At 39.8% G+C, this 19642-nt stretch overlaps 1 protein-coding gene across 1 annotated transcript in view; it reads right to left on the reverse strand.

Moving 5' to 3' along the window:
• Positions 1-19642, reverse strand: part of ncanb (neurocan b) — a 401378-nt gene that overhangs the window by 281652 nt on the left and 100084 nt on the right. Inside the window, exon 3 of the mRNA XM_057841507.1 lies at positions 2338-2423. Coding sequence (XP_057697490.1) covers positions 2338-2413 — 76 coding nt within the window. The 5' untranslated portion in view covers positions 2414-2423. The remainder of the gene's footprint in view (positions 1-2337; positions 2424-19642) is intronic.

Here is a 19642-nt window from a genome sequence, read left to right on the forward strand (position 1 = left end):
CCCTGACCCTCGTTCACCCAATCTGTTGGGTCTTATTAATATCCCATCCCCAGCAAAAAGTGTACATGCAGGTTATGCTGTTATATTGTCCCTACCAATGTTGAGACAAAACCTACGCCCTTGCTATATACTATGTTTGAATGTGAATACTGATGGCTTCAAAACTTAAAAAAAAAAAGTCACTTTGTTTAGCTGCAAAACATTAAAAAAATGTCACTTTTTTAAAAACAGTTGTATTTTGGTTCAATTAGATTTAGTATAAAGCCCTATTTCTTGACTTTTCTCAAAGACCCAGATAGTATTATTCTGTTTTGGTTTTTTTTTGAATGGGATATCTACGGTGCGCCGTGCAGCCCAAACCGCTTGACCGATCGGCGCTGTTCAAGTATGAACACGTCCGGAATTTTTGCGCAATGCAGGGAATTTTTCAAACGGCTCCGAAAAATTTTCCGTTGCACCGCAAACGGCAATTTTCTGAAAAAAAAAACCATTTTCAAAATGTCTCTAGTCCAACAGTTTTTGACCAAATTACATTATTTAGATATAAAAAATTCCGGGACAGTGAGGGGCATAACAGATGTATACAGAATTTGGAAAAAATTTACGGTTCCCCGGAAATTTGACAAAAACTTGCCCATTCATTTTAATGAGAAAAAAAGAACATTTAAAAATTTTATCTACTCCTTCAATTTTTTACCAAAACACACAATTTGGGCATTAAAAAATTCCGGAACGGCGAGTGGCATAGAAGTCACAGAGAGAATGTTTTAGAAAAAATGTACGGTTTCGCGGAAATTTGACAAAAACTTGCCCATTCATTTTTAATGGGAAACAAAGAAAAGTTTCAAAATGTATCCACTACATCAATTTTTGACCAAAACACACAATTTTGGCATCCAAATTTCCAGGATGGCGAGGGGCATAGAAGTCACAGAGAAATTTGTTGGGAAAAAATGTACGGTTTCCCAAAAATTTGACAAAAACTTGCCCATTCATTTTTAATGGGAAACTAAAAAATTTTTCAAAATGTATCTACTCCTTCAATTTTTGACCAAATCACACAATTTGGGCATAAGAGGTTCCGGGACGGTGAGGGGCATAAAAGTTCTATGCAGAATTTTAATCAAATTTATGGTTCCCCGGAAATTTGCCAAAAACTTGCCTATTCATTTTTAATGGGAAATGTCCCATTCGCTTTCAGTGGGATTTCCAATAGAATTTACATTGCATTGTTGCCATTGACGGCCATGTATGTCAAATCTATTGATGCTTATGTACTTGGATTCTGTGAGTTGATGCCATTGACATCCATGGACGTCCAAAATTTTCCCCATTCATTTTCAAAGGCAAAAAAAAAAAAAATTCCCCGGATCAACAGGAAATGACCAGATATCAATACTACGTGTCCCACTAATGTCCCCGATTCCATTGACGCTTATGGAGGGTGCTGCCATTGACGTCCATGGACGTCCAAATGCTTTCCCATTCATTTTCAATGGCAAAAAAAAATGTCCCCAAATCAACAGCATGTGACCTGCTATTGTCCCCGAAATGTCCCCAAGCCAAACTGGACGGGGTTAAGATCTGTATCACCACAGAGCAAAGACCCAGAGTAATTTCTCCAGAAATTGCAGTTTCTTGTTATAGATAAGTCCTTAAAAAAAAAAAATAATTGCTCACTCGCCAGTGCCCTGCTGTGCCCCAGTATTGCATTCAATCTAGTGACGCCCGTGGTATTCAGAGATGCTCTTCTGCATACCTCAGTTGGAAGGGGTGGTTATTTGCATTACTGTTGCCTATCTATCAGCTTGAACCAGTCTGGCCATTCTCCTCTGACCTCTGGCATCAACAAAGTGTTTTTGCCGATAGAACTACCGCCCAATGGATGTTTTCTCTTTTTCTGACCATTCTCAGTATACCCTAGAAATGGCTGAGTGTGAGAATCCCAGTTGATCAGCAGTTTCTGAAATACTCACACCAACACGTATGGTGCCAACAACCATGCTACAGTCCCTTCAGTCGCCTTTCTTCTGCATTTTGAAGCTCGATTTGAACAGCAGCAAACCGCCTTGACCATGTCTACGTGCCTAAATGCACAGTTTCTGCCATGTAATTGGCTGATTCGAAATTTGCGTTATCGAGCTTGTGAACAGGTATGCCTAATAAAGTGGCCAGTGAGCGTACAGCATGCTGTGTGCATACATCCAGACAACTATAAAATAAGACAAAAAATCCTACCCTTTTTTGAAGTTTCATGATATGTGGTAACTCACAACTACAATATGTTCAAAACGAAGTGACAAAGGTTCAAATTCAGTGAAGTTGGATTGAACTCACCCTGACTGACAGTTTGAAGCAGCAGTAGGACGGACATCAGGTTTTGCAGTCCACACCAAGGCATCACGTTGCACATCCTGCCAGCCCTGAAGGCAGATAGAAAGATAGATGAGATCAACATCCTTTGAAGGTGCTGACCAAATATCTTAGGATTGACAGCTGTCACTTCATCTATCATTGTGATTTACGGCTTTCGGTTCCAGTGTACTCCAAAGCCCTTTGCAAGGCTTCAGTGGTTATTATAAGCCTGTAAAAGGAGGGTTGAAGAGAACACATTCAACTGGCTGCTCCTGTCATGTTTCATCTCCCTCAAGTGTCGCTTGAACTATAGGCCATTATCTTTATACTTCAGAAGACAAGTAGGTCCCATTTGGACAGTGAACGCTCACACTTAATGACATTTAAAACTTCATTTTCCTTTTGTCTTTTCCCCTGTATTCCTAATTAGGACCATTAGGTAGATTAAACCTACTTCCGGCATCCCCTAGTTTAGACTCAGTTGCATTAAAAAGTTGGAGTCTTCGTTTCGTTTTGGCAGATTAAAAAAAAAATATATATATATATATATATATATATATGATTTTCATCCACAATGATTGGTTAATAAAAGGATACACCTGCCACTGTGCTAACTACTAAATCATTTTAAGAAAATGCATAATTTAAATGTTTGAGTTGTTGTTTTTATTTTCCTTGGTTTTGACAAAGGCAGGAGTGGATGAAGTACAGTACTCTTTTTTTTTTTTTTTTTTTTTTTTACTCAAGTAACAGTACAGATACAGGTGCAAAAAAATACTCAACTAAAAGTACAAATATCTAAGAAAAAAATTACACTAAAAGTACAAAATAATGCTGCAACGATTAATCGATTAACTCGAGTAATTCGATGAGAAAAAAGATTCAAATTAAATTTTGCTGCTACGAGTATTTGTTTCATTAAACTGGTGTGTAATGGTTTCTTTTGAAAGTGTTTGCATTTAGTTTTATTGATTTGCGTGGATACTCTGCCTTCTAGTGCAATGCTGAATATGACATGACTCATTTCACATGGCTGAATTCAGCTGCTCCCTGTTAAGACTAACATAAGCTAAGTTTTTGTTTGAGCTAATGTTTTTTAAATGTATTCATAATTTAGTTTATAGGTATATTTAGCCGTTTTTTGTGGGAATATGTGTTTGAACCATTTGTTAAGACGATTGTAAAAAAACATTAGCATTTTATAGCATTTAAGCTAGCAGACTTTTGCTATGTAAGTTAGGCAATTGTTTTGTTGTACATAGATCCTCATATATAATTTTTTAAAATGTATTTATTTATTTATTTTTTATACCATTTGAGGCTCAGCTCAGGTATCTTACTTTTTTTATTTTTATGTTCCTAATCTGATTACCCGATTATTCGAACTAGCTAGTTCATTGATTAATTGACTACTAAAATAATTGATAGCTGCAGCCCTTGGACAAAAGTACTTGCTTTAAAATTTATAAGTAAAGTATTTTCTCCCGATGCAAAAAGCTAATGTCCTTTTTTGTATTTTGTCTGTTGTTTGTTTGTTTGTTTGTTTTAATAGGTTAGAGTTTTATGTTGGAAAAAAGTCCTTGTATTGGTCGACCTCTACTATACACAATAAAAAAAAAATGAAAAATTTTAAATAGTTTTAAATTTTAAATAATAAAATATTTAAACAGAGGCAGTCCCGATTTTATGACATACCCGACTTACATGATTTCGACTTCACGACGCCGGAGTCTCGTCCACCATTTAGTGTCCCTCCAGTCATTTTTTTTTTTTTTTTTTTTTATTTGTTTAAACAGTACCTTATTGTACCTACAGCAGGGGTCGCGTTAACCGAATATTTTCCGTCGTTGACCGGTTTTTTAAAACGGTGACGGAAAAAACTGAAGTCCATCCGTCATTTTGACAGGTTGCATTTCACACCCCAGACCACAGGGTGGCGAATGAGCATATTAATTAGCTATTGTCTCTCTTGATGCATGACGTCGTTGGCCTTACTAGGAAAAATGTCAAGGCAACTGAGTGTTTGTCTGGCACGGCCAGACTGTTCTCCCTGTATTTTTCAAACACTGAGAGAAAAGTCTGGGACACAGCCTCTCGAGTAGGTACAAAATCAATCGACATATCAGATTTGTTTATTTGCGTGACGTGTTCTTCACAAGCAATGTCACTCTTGCGCGCCGAAAGTCGTCTCTACAACAACAGGGATGGCAAACGGGAAAGCCGAGAATATGTTCCAATCCGCGGTAAATTCAGTTTTAAATGAGCTAAAACACATCGACACGAGTCATTGACAACAGTCTGTCTCGCGCTAGCCATGTTGAATAAACTCCGTTCTCCTCGTATGTTTACTTCCGCGCGCAAGTCCCTTGTACTGCCCTCGTCGCTTTGCTAACGGCACAACTGCCCGTCGCTGATTGGTGCACTCCGCTGTCTGTTTGCCTCTTGTTAAGCTTGTTCGGACAGAAAATTAATTAAAAATGAATGAAAACTAAATAATATTGAATATGTCATTATTATCATTTTAAAAATGTAAGTGACGGGTAAAAATAGATTATGACCGGATTTTTATGACACTGTCAGTCAAAATGACAGACAACGAAAAAGTCTAGCGCAACCTCTGACCTACAGTATCATATATATATATTAGAGGTGTAACGGTACAGAAAAATCTCGTTCGGTACGTAGGTTCGGTACATTCCTCGGTTTTGAGGTCACGGTTCGGTTCATTTTCCGTACAGTAAGAAAACAAAATGCAAAATATAAATGTGCTAGTTGTTTATTACACACCTTTGTGCTTTCAACAATAGGAACATTAGCCTATACAAAGCTAGAACTTTGCTCAAAAAGTAGCGGGTATTTAAAGATAATCCAACAACAATTTGCCTTTCAGACCCGGCGTATTGGTCAGAAAGAAGAAGTCCTTTGCTTAAGCGAAAAGCAATGTATGTAACATGTATTTTACAAATGAAATGCCTCAATGAATCTTTTTTTTTTCTTATGAACGGTTTTCAAAAGCTTTATTGGTGGATTTTCTCAAGTAAAAGCGCCACACAGAAATTAATGAATTTAATTGTGTAAGCAGGATCTGTGTATTATTCTTATTATTTAACTACAGGTGTTTTAGCTCATTTCAATTTTTTTTATTTGAATGGGCAATTATTTATTTTGTTATGTGTTTCTATGTTAGAAATGTGATGTAGTATTCATTTATATTGTATATTTTATGTTGTATAACTTTAGTTCCTATGTGAATATTATTTCCTACTTGTTTTGTTGTGGTAGGAGGGTTTTGTATTGAACACGGGGCCGTTTTGGTTATTATTATAGCAGAGAAGACAGCAGTAAATCAACAAAGACAAGTCAACTGTGCCCCGATCTACCACTCCAGAGATCTGATGGACTCAAAAAGTGGGTTACGATTGCAAATTAGTTTGAAAATCGACCGGATCCACCGTATTTTTACATGAGTGACTTCCGGTCTGCCCGATCCTAGCTACAGGTAGTAATATTGACGCAGGAGGGTCGCGTCCCACGTTAAATAATAAACTCTGCCGTTCTTTTCACGTGCGTCGTGTTGAGCCGCTTCTGGGATGCTTCTGGGATGCTTCTGGGACGCGTGTAACACGCGGCCGCACTGCGACTGGTGTGCATTGACTGATTGACTTTAGCGCCCGCGTTTCACTGTCTTCTCGCGGCGGCCACGTTGTCGCGCCGTTGACGTTTCTGGGTTATACTGTCGTACCGTGTTGGTCCTCATTATAGTAGAGAAGACTGAGTAAATATAATCTACACAAAGAAACTGTAACCCGATCAACTAACAGCCTCGAAAAGTAAGGGTTACATTACGTCAGAAACTCGTTCGGTACGCCACCGTTCCGAACTGAGCACCACGTACCAAAACGGTTCAATACAAATACAAGTACTGTTACACATATTAATGTTGACCTTTGCTTTGTGATGCATGCTTATATTTTGGCCCAGGAAGTACTGCTCACACGAGTAAGCGCTCAAGTACACACGGAGAATAATATGTATGCACACACGAAGAAGAGTGCGCATGTGCACACACGGAAGGGCCCATTTACTCCCACAAAGAAGTCACACAGATTACAGCCTAGCTCGCTGTCTAGCTAGGACTTGCCGAGGAGAGTACAAGGACGTACAATATAATACATGTTTTTGGATAGTTATTTTGAGAATTAGGGGATATAATAAGGGGACTTAAAGGGTCAATTACGACTTACGCGGAAATTTGGGTTATGTCACCAGCGTGGTAATGGAACTCTTTGCTAACCCGGAGACTACCTGAATATACAGTATATATACATACATACACACCTGCAGAGATCTGAGTCAATAGTCAAAGAAAGAACCAGAAAATTAATTGACTGCTCAGTTTTATGAATGGAAAAAATCAAGCAATAAAATTGACTGCACTGTAAACAGAATATTAACTTAGCTTAATGGTGGACTGCAAGCAACTATCAGGTGCATACCGCCACCTACTGCACACGAGTGTGGTGGTTTTTAATTGGTCAATATCTTGTTCACCTGCCTAATCTTGTAATCGTGTTGCTGCCTCTAGTGCTCAGTTACAGTATAGTTGTCGGGGCTTATCGACTGCCTATTTGTTGAAATTGCTTGCTTTAAAAATTTTAACTACTTCATTTAGTTTGCTGTCCAGACCATTCCATTTATAAGATAAAGATTAAAAAAACAGCATATTTCTTAAGAACATGGTTTATGTAGCCGTAAGGCGCGTGTCAACAAGAGTAACAAGCGGATAAAGGTGTGGGAGGCAATACGAGCATAGTGTGTGTGTTGGAAAGAGTGTACAGAGCAGCTAGGGTATATACTGTCACATTATACAGTAACACTACATGGCCACAGTAGCTATTTGGCTGGCAGGCTGACAGGAGCAGGCTGTGGTGAAGGCTCGGATAAGTTAAGTAACTGTCAAATTGTGTTCTGGTCTGATACACACACACACACACACACACACACAAAGTGGATTCCTGTATTAAAAATGCTTAAAGGAGCATGAATGCTTTCATTAAGGAGCGTAAAAAACAGGCCCAAACAATGTGGAAGTCCGCAAGACTTCAAGTGACTTTCTGACTGAAGTATTGACAAACAGCTGTTAAACAAATTGTTCATTAATTAAAAAAGTACTAATTGAGGTGAATGTGCTGATTCCACTTAACAAACAGACCCTTACAGTGCCAAATTTGTTAAAAAGTCATCTAAGAGTCTATTAGGCTCGAGCGTTTACGTCACAGCAGCACAGGATCGTGCGAGATTTGCGACAACACAGCCATTGCGGAAGCACGTCTGCATCACGGGACATTTAAACTTAACGGCAAATACAATTCAACTACGAGTGCCAAAGATGGAAAAATGTAGGGAAAACTTGCCAGTTCGAAACAGAGACAAACTTGTTACCACGGCGAAGGACAGATATGTGAGCAATTTTAAGGATGTGAACAATGTTGACCATCACGAGCAAGCCGAACACAAATGGAATAAAGATGTCGACAAGCTTCCACCACTACGCGAAATGGACATCATGCTGCATTTAGTGTTTGGGATATGTTACAACACTCATCAGCAATTCCGAAACTACAAATCGCTACAAAGCTACGAACAGTTTTGCTGCGGATGGGTGCAGGATCTTCACTTTATGACCATAGCAAACGGCAACACCATCTTTCTAGCAAAGGTAGGCAATGTGTTTACATTAGTCTGTGACCACGGATGTACAAATCTTTTGCTGCATAAAATGTAGCCTGTGTACAAATTCTTTGCCACTCTCTCACGTCAAAATATTAAAGCTTTTTCATTTCGCAACGACAGGAATTATGTCTTATGAAGACAATGCACATGTATGCATGCTAGTTGTTTAGCTGTAGCAATAGCTAACAACAGGCCGACTTAGGGCGTAAAGTTACTGAAATTTGCGTAAACAAACGAAATTAACTTACCGGAGTGGAAGTGCTTAGAGCAAACTCAGTGTGTAACTGGAGAATCAAACGTTATGCCCTTCCTTCTGATCGAGGCCACCCATGCCATTCTTCGACGTTTGGTAAGTTCAGATATGAGCTTTCCCTCGTCTTTTCTCCATGTAGGGATCCGGAAGAAACTCAATGGTGTTCCGTCGAGCTGTACATTCTCCTTTCTATTCGATCGGTTGTTGCAATTCTTTACCGCACAATAATTTCCAACCATTTTTAAAGAGCGACCTGTGTTGAAATGCCTCAGTTTATGTTTCTCGCTTCCACAATGGCGATAGCGGCGGAAACCTCGCAAGTGCCACGTTATACGCTCGAGCCTAATTGTAGGGTGACCATATTTTGATTTCCAAAAAAGAGGACACTCAGCCCGGCCTTAAGATACTTGAATTTTACTCGAAGTTCACTCAAGATGCCTTTATCACTTTAATATATTTAAAGTGTGCCCCCTCACTCTGGATGGAAAAATGCATTTTGAAAAAAATATATATATATAATGCAGACCTATTGAAATGTAGTCCAGTCAATACACATACACAGAGTAGGCTAAGTGCCAAGTAAACATTTTTATAAATTATTACAGCGACAATTGTCCTTGACAAATTGTTATTCCCATACAATTGATATTCTCATTCAATGTTCTAGATTGCACACAAACAATAACCGAAAAAAACTGACAAACTATTCAACCAGCATGTTTCCAAACGTTGAAATTCAAAACTACATTTCCCATAATGCCTAGCGTGGTTTAGCTTACTGATAGTTAGCTGAGGCAAAAATCAAACTTTGCTATATGTTTACAATCATCGGCAGAGTAACGACGCAACACCAAACGGGATTTTACAGTCAAAGCTCCGACAGAAGTCTACAGTTGCCATTATATACGTATTTATTGTAAAAAACTTAACAACTGGGCAGGCGCTGTGGCCAAATCGTCAACCCAGTAGATGGCGGTAATGCCTCATGATAGGGGTAAACTGCCAACAAAAACAAGAAGAACTACTCCTTCCCTCCCTTCTAGTAGAAGCCATGTCAACTGCTGCCACCCAGCGGCCGGAGGGATTCTCTTCAATTTGGTCCCGTGAAAAATCATAAAAACCGGACATTTTTATGAATTTATAAAACCCGCCCGGACGACGAGGATACAACGTGAAAGTAGGACTTGTCCGGGAAAAAGAGTACGTTTGGTCACCCTGGTCTATTGAGAATCAACTCCATTTTGTCCTTCCTTCTCCAGAACAATATCATCGATATAATCACATCATATCAAGGCCCACATGGAAATATGAAATTGATATAAAGAAGCTCCAGCAGCCCGAGCGTCTATTGTATATCTAAGATGATATATGTGTCCCCGCAGCCAAAGGACAGCGACCAAATGAGGTGAAATGAAGTCAGGCCTGGATGGCCGAAGGGGCCCTGCAAGTAAATAATGAATGTGGGCTCTCTGGGGAGACGTAGCGGGCCTGAGGGCATGAGGAGAGAGAGTGAGGTGTGTGTGGTGGCGGTGATACTGGACACTGATAGCCCGTGTCAGTTACACTGGTGTGGGTCCACTTACAGGTGCATGTAAGGACACAAACACTGACTTCATCGCAAATAGCTGTGTACGTCTCAGTGGAATCAATGTCTATCTACCGTGGGGCTGTTAGTATTTGATTCCCTGTTGAATTTGTGTATTGAGTAAAAACAATGAGTATTTGATCCTCCACAACTCAAGCAGAATTTTGGTCCCCATGAGACACAATAAACAATTTATAGCTAACAAAAGATGGCAAGGAAAAGATTGTAGATGGGCACACTTTTGTAATGGGTTATACAACTATCAACAAAAGGCTGGGTGAGAAGGTGAGAGCTATTGGTACCGTTATTCCAAAGTGAAGCACACACAAAATGATCATCGATTGCCAAGGTCTCACCTCGTGGAGTGAGGATGATGAGGAAGATAAAGGGTGCGACGAAGTACATCACAGGAACTTGTAAATGATCTGAAAGCAATTGGGACTTCAGTCACCAAGAAAACAATTGAACTAGAGCTGAAACGATTACTCGAATAATACGAGTACCGTATGATTCGGACTAAAAGTCGCGACTGAGTATAAGTCGCACCAGCCATAAAATGCCCAATGAAGAGAAAAAAAAAAACATATATAAGTCGCACCGGAGTATAAGTCGCATTTTTGGGGGAAATTTACTTGATCAAATCCAACACATAGAAAAGATATGTCATCTTGAAAGGCAATTTAATAAAAAATACAATAGAGAACAACATGCTGAATAAGTGTAAAGTGTACAGTGCATGAACAACGAAATGCGAATATACTGTCCTCACCATGACACTACGGCTCAGTCCTGGCTATACAGCGAGCTAAACTCCCAAATGACAATGCTGGATGTCCGTATAATTTGCTGAATCAATTTCATCCTCGATAACAAACAGGTTCACATCAATGTAAGTAAATGATAATTAGGTGCTATTACAGCAATGACCCAAACGGTTAGCATGCGTTCGATAGCATTAGCACATCGTTCAAACAACCACACAACTGGCTCTAAGTGTCCGATCGCGGGTGGAAAACACACAACAGAAAAGCTGATACACACAGGCGTTGCCTCTGTAGAGATATTTTACAAGCATAAACAATGAATGTAGGTTCGCAGCTGTCTCTCTCTCTCTCTCTCTCTCTCTCTCTCTCTCTCTCTCTCTCTCCCACTCCCTCTCTCACTCTCTCTCTCTCTCTCTCTCTCTCTCTCTCTCTCGCCCACTCGCTCAGAGACGCTGCAGTAGCTGTCCGTCTTCTTCTGGCATGTGAGCGCTCTTCTTCGCGTAAACAAGTGCGAGTGCGCCCCCACGTGGGCGTGAAAGCGCCACAAACGAAAAGCATGCATTTCAATATAAAAAAGTCAACAATACAATTGAACACACATTGCCAAAGGCAGAACGCGAACGTGGCCATAGTTATTAAAAGTTATTCAGATAACTATAGCACAAAGAACATGCTAACAAGTTTACCAAACCATCAGTGCAGTTCAAAACACCAAAATAACATGTGAAATGATATCATAATGTGTTAACAATTTCATACATAAGTCGCTCCTGAGTATACAGTAAGTCGCACCCACAGCCAAACTATGAAAAAAAAATGCGACTAATAGTCCGAAAAATACGGTAACTCCATTTAAAAAAATTGATCGAGGAATTTCCTCCGCCTCGAGGAATCGTTTAATTTTGCCAGTTCTAAGCATGACGTTTTGCCTGGACTACATTTAATGCGGCACAACGCGCTGACTTCACGTGTGTACAGGAAGAATAGAGAGGCGGTGGATATATTTGATTTCAACCACGCATGAATATTGTGGTAACGACAAAGAAGCCGACGAAAGCAAAGAGAAATGCACCAAGAAAAACCAGAAAATATCAAAAGTGTCGGAACATTTCAAGCTGGAGACCAAGGCGAACACTGTTTCATGTATTTAATGTAAGAGCGCTTGCATAACACTACAGCACGTCTTCAATGCTGCAGCTCCACTGAAGGCACCCCGTTTACTCCAGGAGCGGAGGAGCTACACTCGGGACAAGGTAAAATGAAGTTAATGTAGCACTATTAAATAAGATTAACGTTACTGTACCTTGCTCACGTAACATTAGCCCTGCGGAGTGCTAGGTTTCTATTAATTATGACTACGGTTGATGCTTGGCTAACGTGTCTTTCGTACAGGCTTTATTTAACACTACCCCCGCCACGTCTCGGCTACCCGCTGATACTTCCGTATCCTCAGCTGGGCCCTGCGACCAATGACCGCCCCCGAAACCCGGGCCGCATGACCACCGCACGACCCACCCGCCTAGCCCCTGCTGCACCGATGGCACCCCGTTCACTCCGAGAGTGGAGGAGCGATACTCGGGAGTCGGGACTAGGTAAAATTAAGTTAACGTAGCGCTAATAAATAAGATTAATGTGACTGTTCCTTGCTAACATTACGTTAGCCCTGCGGAAGGCTACGTTTCTATTAATTATGACTACTGTCGATGAGTGGCTCACGTGTCTTTCATCCAGGCTTTATTTAATCTATAAAAACACAGAGATGTAGAGTGATGAGGGTGTAAAATAAAAACTTTAAAAAGCTGTCAATTTTAGCTCGGCCATCATTGACAGATAAAACACAAAGTAGCGCTAATAAATAAGATTGACATTACTGTACCTTGCTCATGTTAATTTAGCCCTTCAGTGGGATAGGTTTCTATTAATTAGGGTGTAAAATGAAAACAATAAAGCTAACTGTCAATTCTAGTTCGGTAGTCATTGATGGATAAAACACCAAGTAGCACTGGTGTTTTGGGGTTTTTTTTTTTTTTTTATAAGATCTTAAGTATTTTGAGAGAAAGCAGTGAGTTTGTTGGGTTTTTTTTTTAGTCACATATGAGATGTAATCGTTGGCTGTTTTCAACAATGTACATCTACAGACATTGATTGTCTCAAAATGGTTCAATATTAGGTGGAATGTTTTGTTTTCTCATATATTTGGCGGAAAACACAGACAAGACCTGAAAAAGCAGTTTCTGCTCTTGCACTCCTCTTTAAAAGAAACTGCTGTATTTTAATCCAAAACAACTGTTGTGTTTGATATAACAATATGTCTATATTCTGCCATAGCAGATTCATGACGCATTAAGCCCCCGAATGATTTTTAATTTGTCCGTTTTACCCTGAAAACCCCCGTTTACAGCCATTTCACAAAGGTAATTAATTATATTTATTATTCAAAATGTCGTCATTTTTAGCTCAGAATCATTAATTGAGGTCTAATATTTCATTTTTTAAAAAATGACTTTAAAAAATTATTCACTCGCATATTTTAAACTTTTAAACAAATGACGTCACAATGAAAAAAATGGTGACTGTAAAAAAGTCACGGATGTCTACCTCATAACTATCGCTTAATTGTATTTTTTTTGTTGTTGTTTTTTTTTTTGTTACTGTCGCATTTTCTCAGATGTTAGATGATAATCAATCCAAACAAAGAAAAATTGAAAAAAAAAAAAAAGTTTAAAAAGGTAAATATATGAAAAAGAACATCTCGACCACTCTTTGATGTCTGCGATTTCTGCATCGCGACCCTTGTTATATTACCACATTTCACCCATAAAATTCCCAAAAATCCAGCTGTGGCCATTCACAGCTGTGCCTTGACACTAAGTTATACATGCTACTTGGAGTTTTTGGATCGAAAGAAGGTAAGTACGTGATAATATCCCGTTAAAGTCATGGCGTCTGTAATTCTGCTCTCGTGTGCAGTTTTGCTGTTTAAAAAACATTTTTTTTGTTTATTTTATTTTTTTTTTTAAATGCCTTCCTGTTCAAAATTTTTCTTCCCCCAGAAAATTAAGATTTTAAGCTTTCCAATGATGTATCACACATGCATATCGGACAATTTTCAAATTTGGCCAAATTAGGGGTCTCAGAGCGGAACTTCAAGTCACCTGAGTGTTTTCCGTCATATTTATACTTGCTCTTCACCTGAAAAAATATGTTTTATCGGATTAATCGATGGAATTTTCAGTAGAATACTCGATTACTAAAATATTCCATAATTTCGGCCCTAAATTGAACACACTGCTGTTGTTGAACAAGGTAGATGTGGAGGTTTGCCTGACCAGTTTGTAAGTAAACATCAAATGGCTCAGAAACGGCTTAAGAGAAAGGTGTTGTTTTCAAATGAGACCCAAATAGTTCAATTCAGCTTCAGCTTCAACTACCGGTGTTTTGGAGAATGGAAAAGTATGACCATCGAACATCCCACAGTCAAGCCTGGAGGTGGAAAAATGGGCCAAATTGTTATTATTTGCAACCTCCTCGATCTTCTGTTTACACGTAGTGCCTCCCATCAGAGATTCGATCAAGGACGTGAGGAAATCAGAGGAGCGACGTCGAAAAAATGCTTGGAAAAATTAGATGTTCATTCGCAGAATAGTTAAGTGTCTGACATTCGTAGGACAGGCTAACCCTTTACTGTCATTGCACATTATTTCATAGTAACGAGTTCATTCCAGGTACAACCTGCCATAAGAGAACAGATACAACAAACAACTACATGGGTAGACAGAACGAGTTGCCTGCCAGAACTGGAAGCTGGAGCACATCTCATCTGACTCTGCCAGTCAATAACAGGGCAGATAGAGATAAACAAACATTTACACTGAACCCAGTCCTACCTGCGCTGAAGGTGTAATTCAAAACAGCCCTAGCAAAAATGCCTTCTGCTGAATTTTTTTTTTGCCTACTGTTTTTGGACTCATGCAATAGAAAGTAGGCAAAATATCGAAATATTGATGAATCGCGATACTTTGTATCCCAAAAGGTTATCGATATGCTCCTGCCGAGAATTGTTATATTGTTTTAAAAAGGTCCCATTGGTTGGGGAAAAAAAGGAACCAACAAGTTGCTTACAAATTCTTCCGGTAGAATAATGTTTATGTTATTTCATTGGCTACCACTGACTGTACTAGACATCTTCTAACGAGGCTCCACTGGTTACCAGTATTAATGGCACCTGTTTTAACTCATAATCGGTATAAAAGACACCTGTCCAATGTCAGTCACACTCCAAACTCCACTATGGCCAAGACCAAAGAGCTGTCGACGGACACCAGAGACAAAATTGTAGGCCTGCACCAGGCTGGGAACACAATCTGCAATTGGTAAAACGCTTGGTGTAAATAAATCAACTGTGGGAGCAATTATTAGAAAATGGAAGACATACAAGACCACTGATAATCTCCCTCGATCTTGGGCTCCATGCAAGATCTCACCCCGTGGCGTCAAAATGATAACAAGAACGGTGAGCAAAAATCCCAAAACCACTCGGGGGGACCTAGTGAATGACCGACAGAGAGCTGGGACAACAGTAACAAAGGCTACTATCAGTAACACAATGCGCCGCCAGGGACTCAAATCCTGCACTGCCAGAAGTGTTCCCCTGCTGAAGAAAGTACACGTCCTGGGCCGTCTGCGGTTCGCTAGAGAGCATTTGGATGATCCAGAAGAGGACTGGGAGAATGTGTTATGGTCAGATGAAACCAAAATAGAAAGTTTTGGTAGAAACACAGGTTCTCATGTTTGGAGGAGAAAGAACACTGAATTGCATCCGATGAACACCATACCCACTGTGAAGCATGTGGGTGGAAACATCATGCTTTGGGGCTGTTTTTCTGCAAAGGGACCAGGACGACCGATCTGTGTCAAGGAAAGAATGAATGGGGCCATGTATCGAGAGATTCTGAGATAAAATCTCCTTCCATCAGCAAGGGCATTGAAGATGAGACGTGGCTGGGTCTTTCAGCATGACAGTGATCCCAAACCCACAGCCAGGGCAACAAAGGAGTGGCTTCGTAAGAAGCATTTCAAGGTCCTGGAGTGGCCTAGCCAGTCTCCAGATCTCAACCCTATAGAAAATCTGTGGAGGGAGTTGAAAGTCCATGTTGCCCAACGACAGCCCCAAAACATCACTGCTCTAGAGGAGATCTGCATGGAGGAATGGGCCAAAATACCAGCAACAGTGTGTGAAAAGCTTGTGAAGAGTTAGAGAAAACGTTCGGCCTCCGTTATTGCCAGCAAAGGGTACATACCAAAGTATTGAGATGAACTTTTGGTATTGACCAAATACTTATTTTCCACCATGATTGGCAAATAAATTCTTTAAAAATCAAACGATGTGATTTTCTAGGTTTTTTTTTCCCACATTCTGTCTCTCATGGTTGAGGTTTACCAATGTTGACAATTACAGGCCTCTCTAATATTTTCAAATGGGAGAACTTGCACAATTAGTGGTTGACTAAATACTTATTTGCCCCACTGTATATGTCCATCAACGTACAGTAAGTGTTGCTGTGAGGCACATCAACTTATCTTCCCTTGCCTAGCAACGTTTTCCACCTGTAAACAAACGAACAAAAAACTTATAACACTTGCATTTATGACATAATTGTGCCATCCTACACATACTGACTAGCAACAGGCTAGCAGCAGATAACGTGTTGCAGCCACAGTAGTTGTAGTAAATAATATTAAAGACCATCATAATTACAATCAGCTTTAGTATTTTTTGAGCAACGGACACATGAAAATGCAGGGATAGGAAGAACATACCTTCCATAACACAGTGCAACATGGCTACAAAAACACCTGATCTTTGTGGTGGCACGAGCTTGGTTTCACATCTGCCTTAATGAACATGTTGTCCTCCCCTGTCGTGACGATGGCATATGGATGCGGTATTTCCAAATTGTCTTTTTTAAGGGATTTCGATGAGTCATGTTACGCCAGCTCCACTGTTGTTTTGGATGGAGAGATTCTAAAACAGAAGTTGCTAGCAGACATGTGGAAGTAAAGCGGAAGTGCCTCGGAAACTTGTCTACTGTATATGCCCCCTAATCAACAGGAAATGACCCAGAAATTAAAGAATGATTCCCTGACCCATGTATTGATAATCATTCTATCGCCATACCACGAGATCATCGTTATTGTGACCCTTGTATCGCAAATCGTATCGTGAGGTACTCAGAGGTTCCCACCACAAATAGAAAGCTGCATGTTTAATTGCTAAACAGTAACATCGCAACCTATTTGGACCACATTAGCATGTGTGAGTTGTTGTTTTTGTTTGTGTGCGTGCGCGTGGGTGTTTCTTCCTTTTTTTTACACTTGTGTGAAGAACGTTATGCATGTTTTTTTAATTAAAAGGCCACTCAATGTTGTGATGTTTTTAAATGTTAATTGAGCTTTTAGACCAACAGTGTGCTAGCATTAATTTTGTCATTTTTCAGTTAACCAAGAAAAATGTCAACACAAAAGCATGAGACGAATACTGATTAAAATCAAACTTTAGTTTCAATTTTGACATATAACAGCCAGTTCACTATTGCACTGATCTCAAACCTACTTCATCATTGCAACATCAAGGCTAACTCCCATTGACAAGACGTCATCAGGCATGAAGCCAAGCTTCAGTACCTGCCAAAACATCCCAGAAAGCAAATGATGATTTATTATTTATACGAAACGTTTGACAATTTTTCATCATTAGTGAAGGCTTTCAATGATAGCATTTGACCCTGGAAGGCATTACTTTCACATGGTAGTTGCTCCATAGTCCAGGGCAGGGATCGCTAACCACTAGGCCGGGGACCGGTACCGGTCCATGGCGCATTTGCTACCGGGCCGCAGACAAATAATAAATCATTTGGTAACTATCGCAACCTGGCCTGTGCCTCTTGACACATCAATATGCCTGTCTACTCTATTGACTAATCCAAGTAAAGATTTGTATACGTAGTGGTTGACTGCCATTACTGGGGTGCTTGCACACCTATAGAAGCCTAGCGTCAGTCAATGTAAACAGTAACGTTAACTGCTGTGGGTTGTGTGCTGCGGGCGGCATACCTCAGCTATGGCGGATTTGCTCGGATTAGTCAATAGATATAATAATAAAACTGGATAGGAAGTTGTCATTGAAATCCATTCGAGCTAGCATCTATTTTATTTAATAATAGCACTTCGCTCTCAGAATGCAGGTCTACTGGTAGTTCCCAGGGTTTCTAAAAGTACTGTCGGAGCTAGAGCCTTTACCCACCAAGCCCGTTTTATGGAATCAGCTTCCAGCTAATATTAAAGAAGCCGAGACAGTCTGCACATTTAAGATTAGATTAAAAACGTTCCTATTCGGCAAAGCTTATGGTCAGGCTAGTTGAAGTCGGAGTAGACTCACAGTTTAGTCTAAGCTGCACTAGAAGCTATAATGCGGGGGGAAGTACAGCCACTGAGCTCTATCTCCTTTCTATCACTCTTCCTACAGGACCACTTGTCTTATTTTATTTCTATTTTCCAATGCAAATATCTCGTTGTCTAGTCTCTTCATCACTAGTCACCCGGTGTCCCCTTTCCCCCCTCCCCTCTGGGGAGGGGCTATTTTTCAGCTGCAGCCTTTTGACTGTCCGGACCCCTGGCTGGATGGACGTCCTCATTGCTACCCCCGTCTCATCTGGCTAGATGGACCTCTTCTTGTTCCTTTACTCCACTGCATCTTTACGGGCTGTAACTTCGCCTGCTAATTCCCATTAGCAGTCCTGGGGCTTCCTGTCTATCCGTCCTGGGAGTGGATCTCTCCTGACTGTGGTACTCCCCAAGGTTTCTCATTTTCTCCCAAAGACTCTGGAGTTTTTGGAGTTTTTCCTTGCCGACATGGAGGGTCTAAGGATGGGGGATACCCAGGACTTGAACTTTATTTAGTCATCTTTGTTGCTCCATTTGCTGTTTCTGATTGTTTCTCTGCAAAGCCCTTCGAGACAACCTTGTTGTGATTCAGGGCTATACAAATAAAATTGAATTGAATTGAAATGAAATAAATTTTTATATCTATGTGCCCTTGTCCTCGATTGCCATTGTCCTCGATAATGACGTAAGCACATCAGATCTGTTCCCGGAAATAATAAGCCCACACATTAGCGAAGATTTTTGCTAATATTGCTAAAGCAAAGAAACCTTTTACGATTGGAGAAGAACTCATTATGCCTGAGATCAAGGGTATTTGTTGTCAAGTTTCAGGAGAGGCTTCTGTTAAAAAAGGTTGATTATTATGTTTGTTTTGAGCCCTGTCGTGCTATTCTATATTTTCTGTAATTTTCTGCCACACAGTCCGTGAAAAAAAGGCCCACTTGACACCGGTCCATGGCGCAAAAAAGGCTGGGGACCACTGATCTAGAGTGACAATATTTCGATTTCCAAAACGACAACACTTGGCCCGGCCATGAGATACTTAAATTCAACTCCAAGTTCACTGAAAGATGCCGTATCACTTTGATATATTTCAAGTATGCCTCCTCTGTATGGATAGAAAATCCAGTTTTATAACAAAATAAAAGTTACATAACTAAAGAGACAGATTCAAATTCTCAGCGGTTACTCAACAGGCTTTTATTCCTAAGGTAATAACGTAAAAGAAAAACTGGAATGTAATAATGATTAAAAAAATAAAAACCTCATCTATAATAGCGAATCATCCTTGAACAAAGTAATAGCTGTCTTTTCAATTCTTACTGCACAAATAAATGATCTGAATCAATGTTCGAAATAATACATCTTCAAAAGGAAATTCTACTTTAATAAAAAGCTCTTTTCCCTTTTCTTTGAAATAATGTAAATCAAACAGTAGCCTCAAAACAATACTAATTTAACAAACAAAACATTTTGTTTAGTCCTGAGTTTTCTTCCTCATCCCTGTTT

The sequence above is a fragment of the Corythoichthys intestinalis genome, chromosome 7 (assembly GCF_030265065.1).
Source record: "Corythoichthys intestinalis isolate RoL2023-P3 chromosome 7, ASM3026506v1, whole genome shotgun sequence".
Classification (NCBI taxonomy): Eukaryota; Metazoa; Chordata; class Actinopteri; order Syngnathiformes; family Syngnathidae; genus Corythoichthys; species Corythoichthys intestinalis.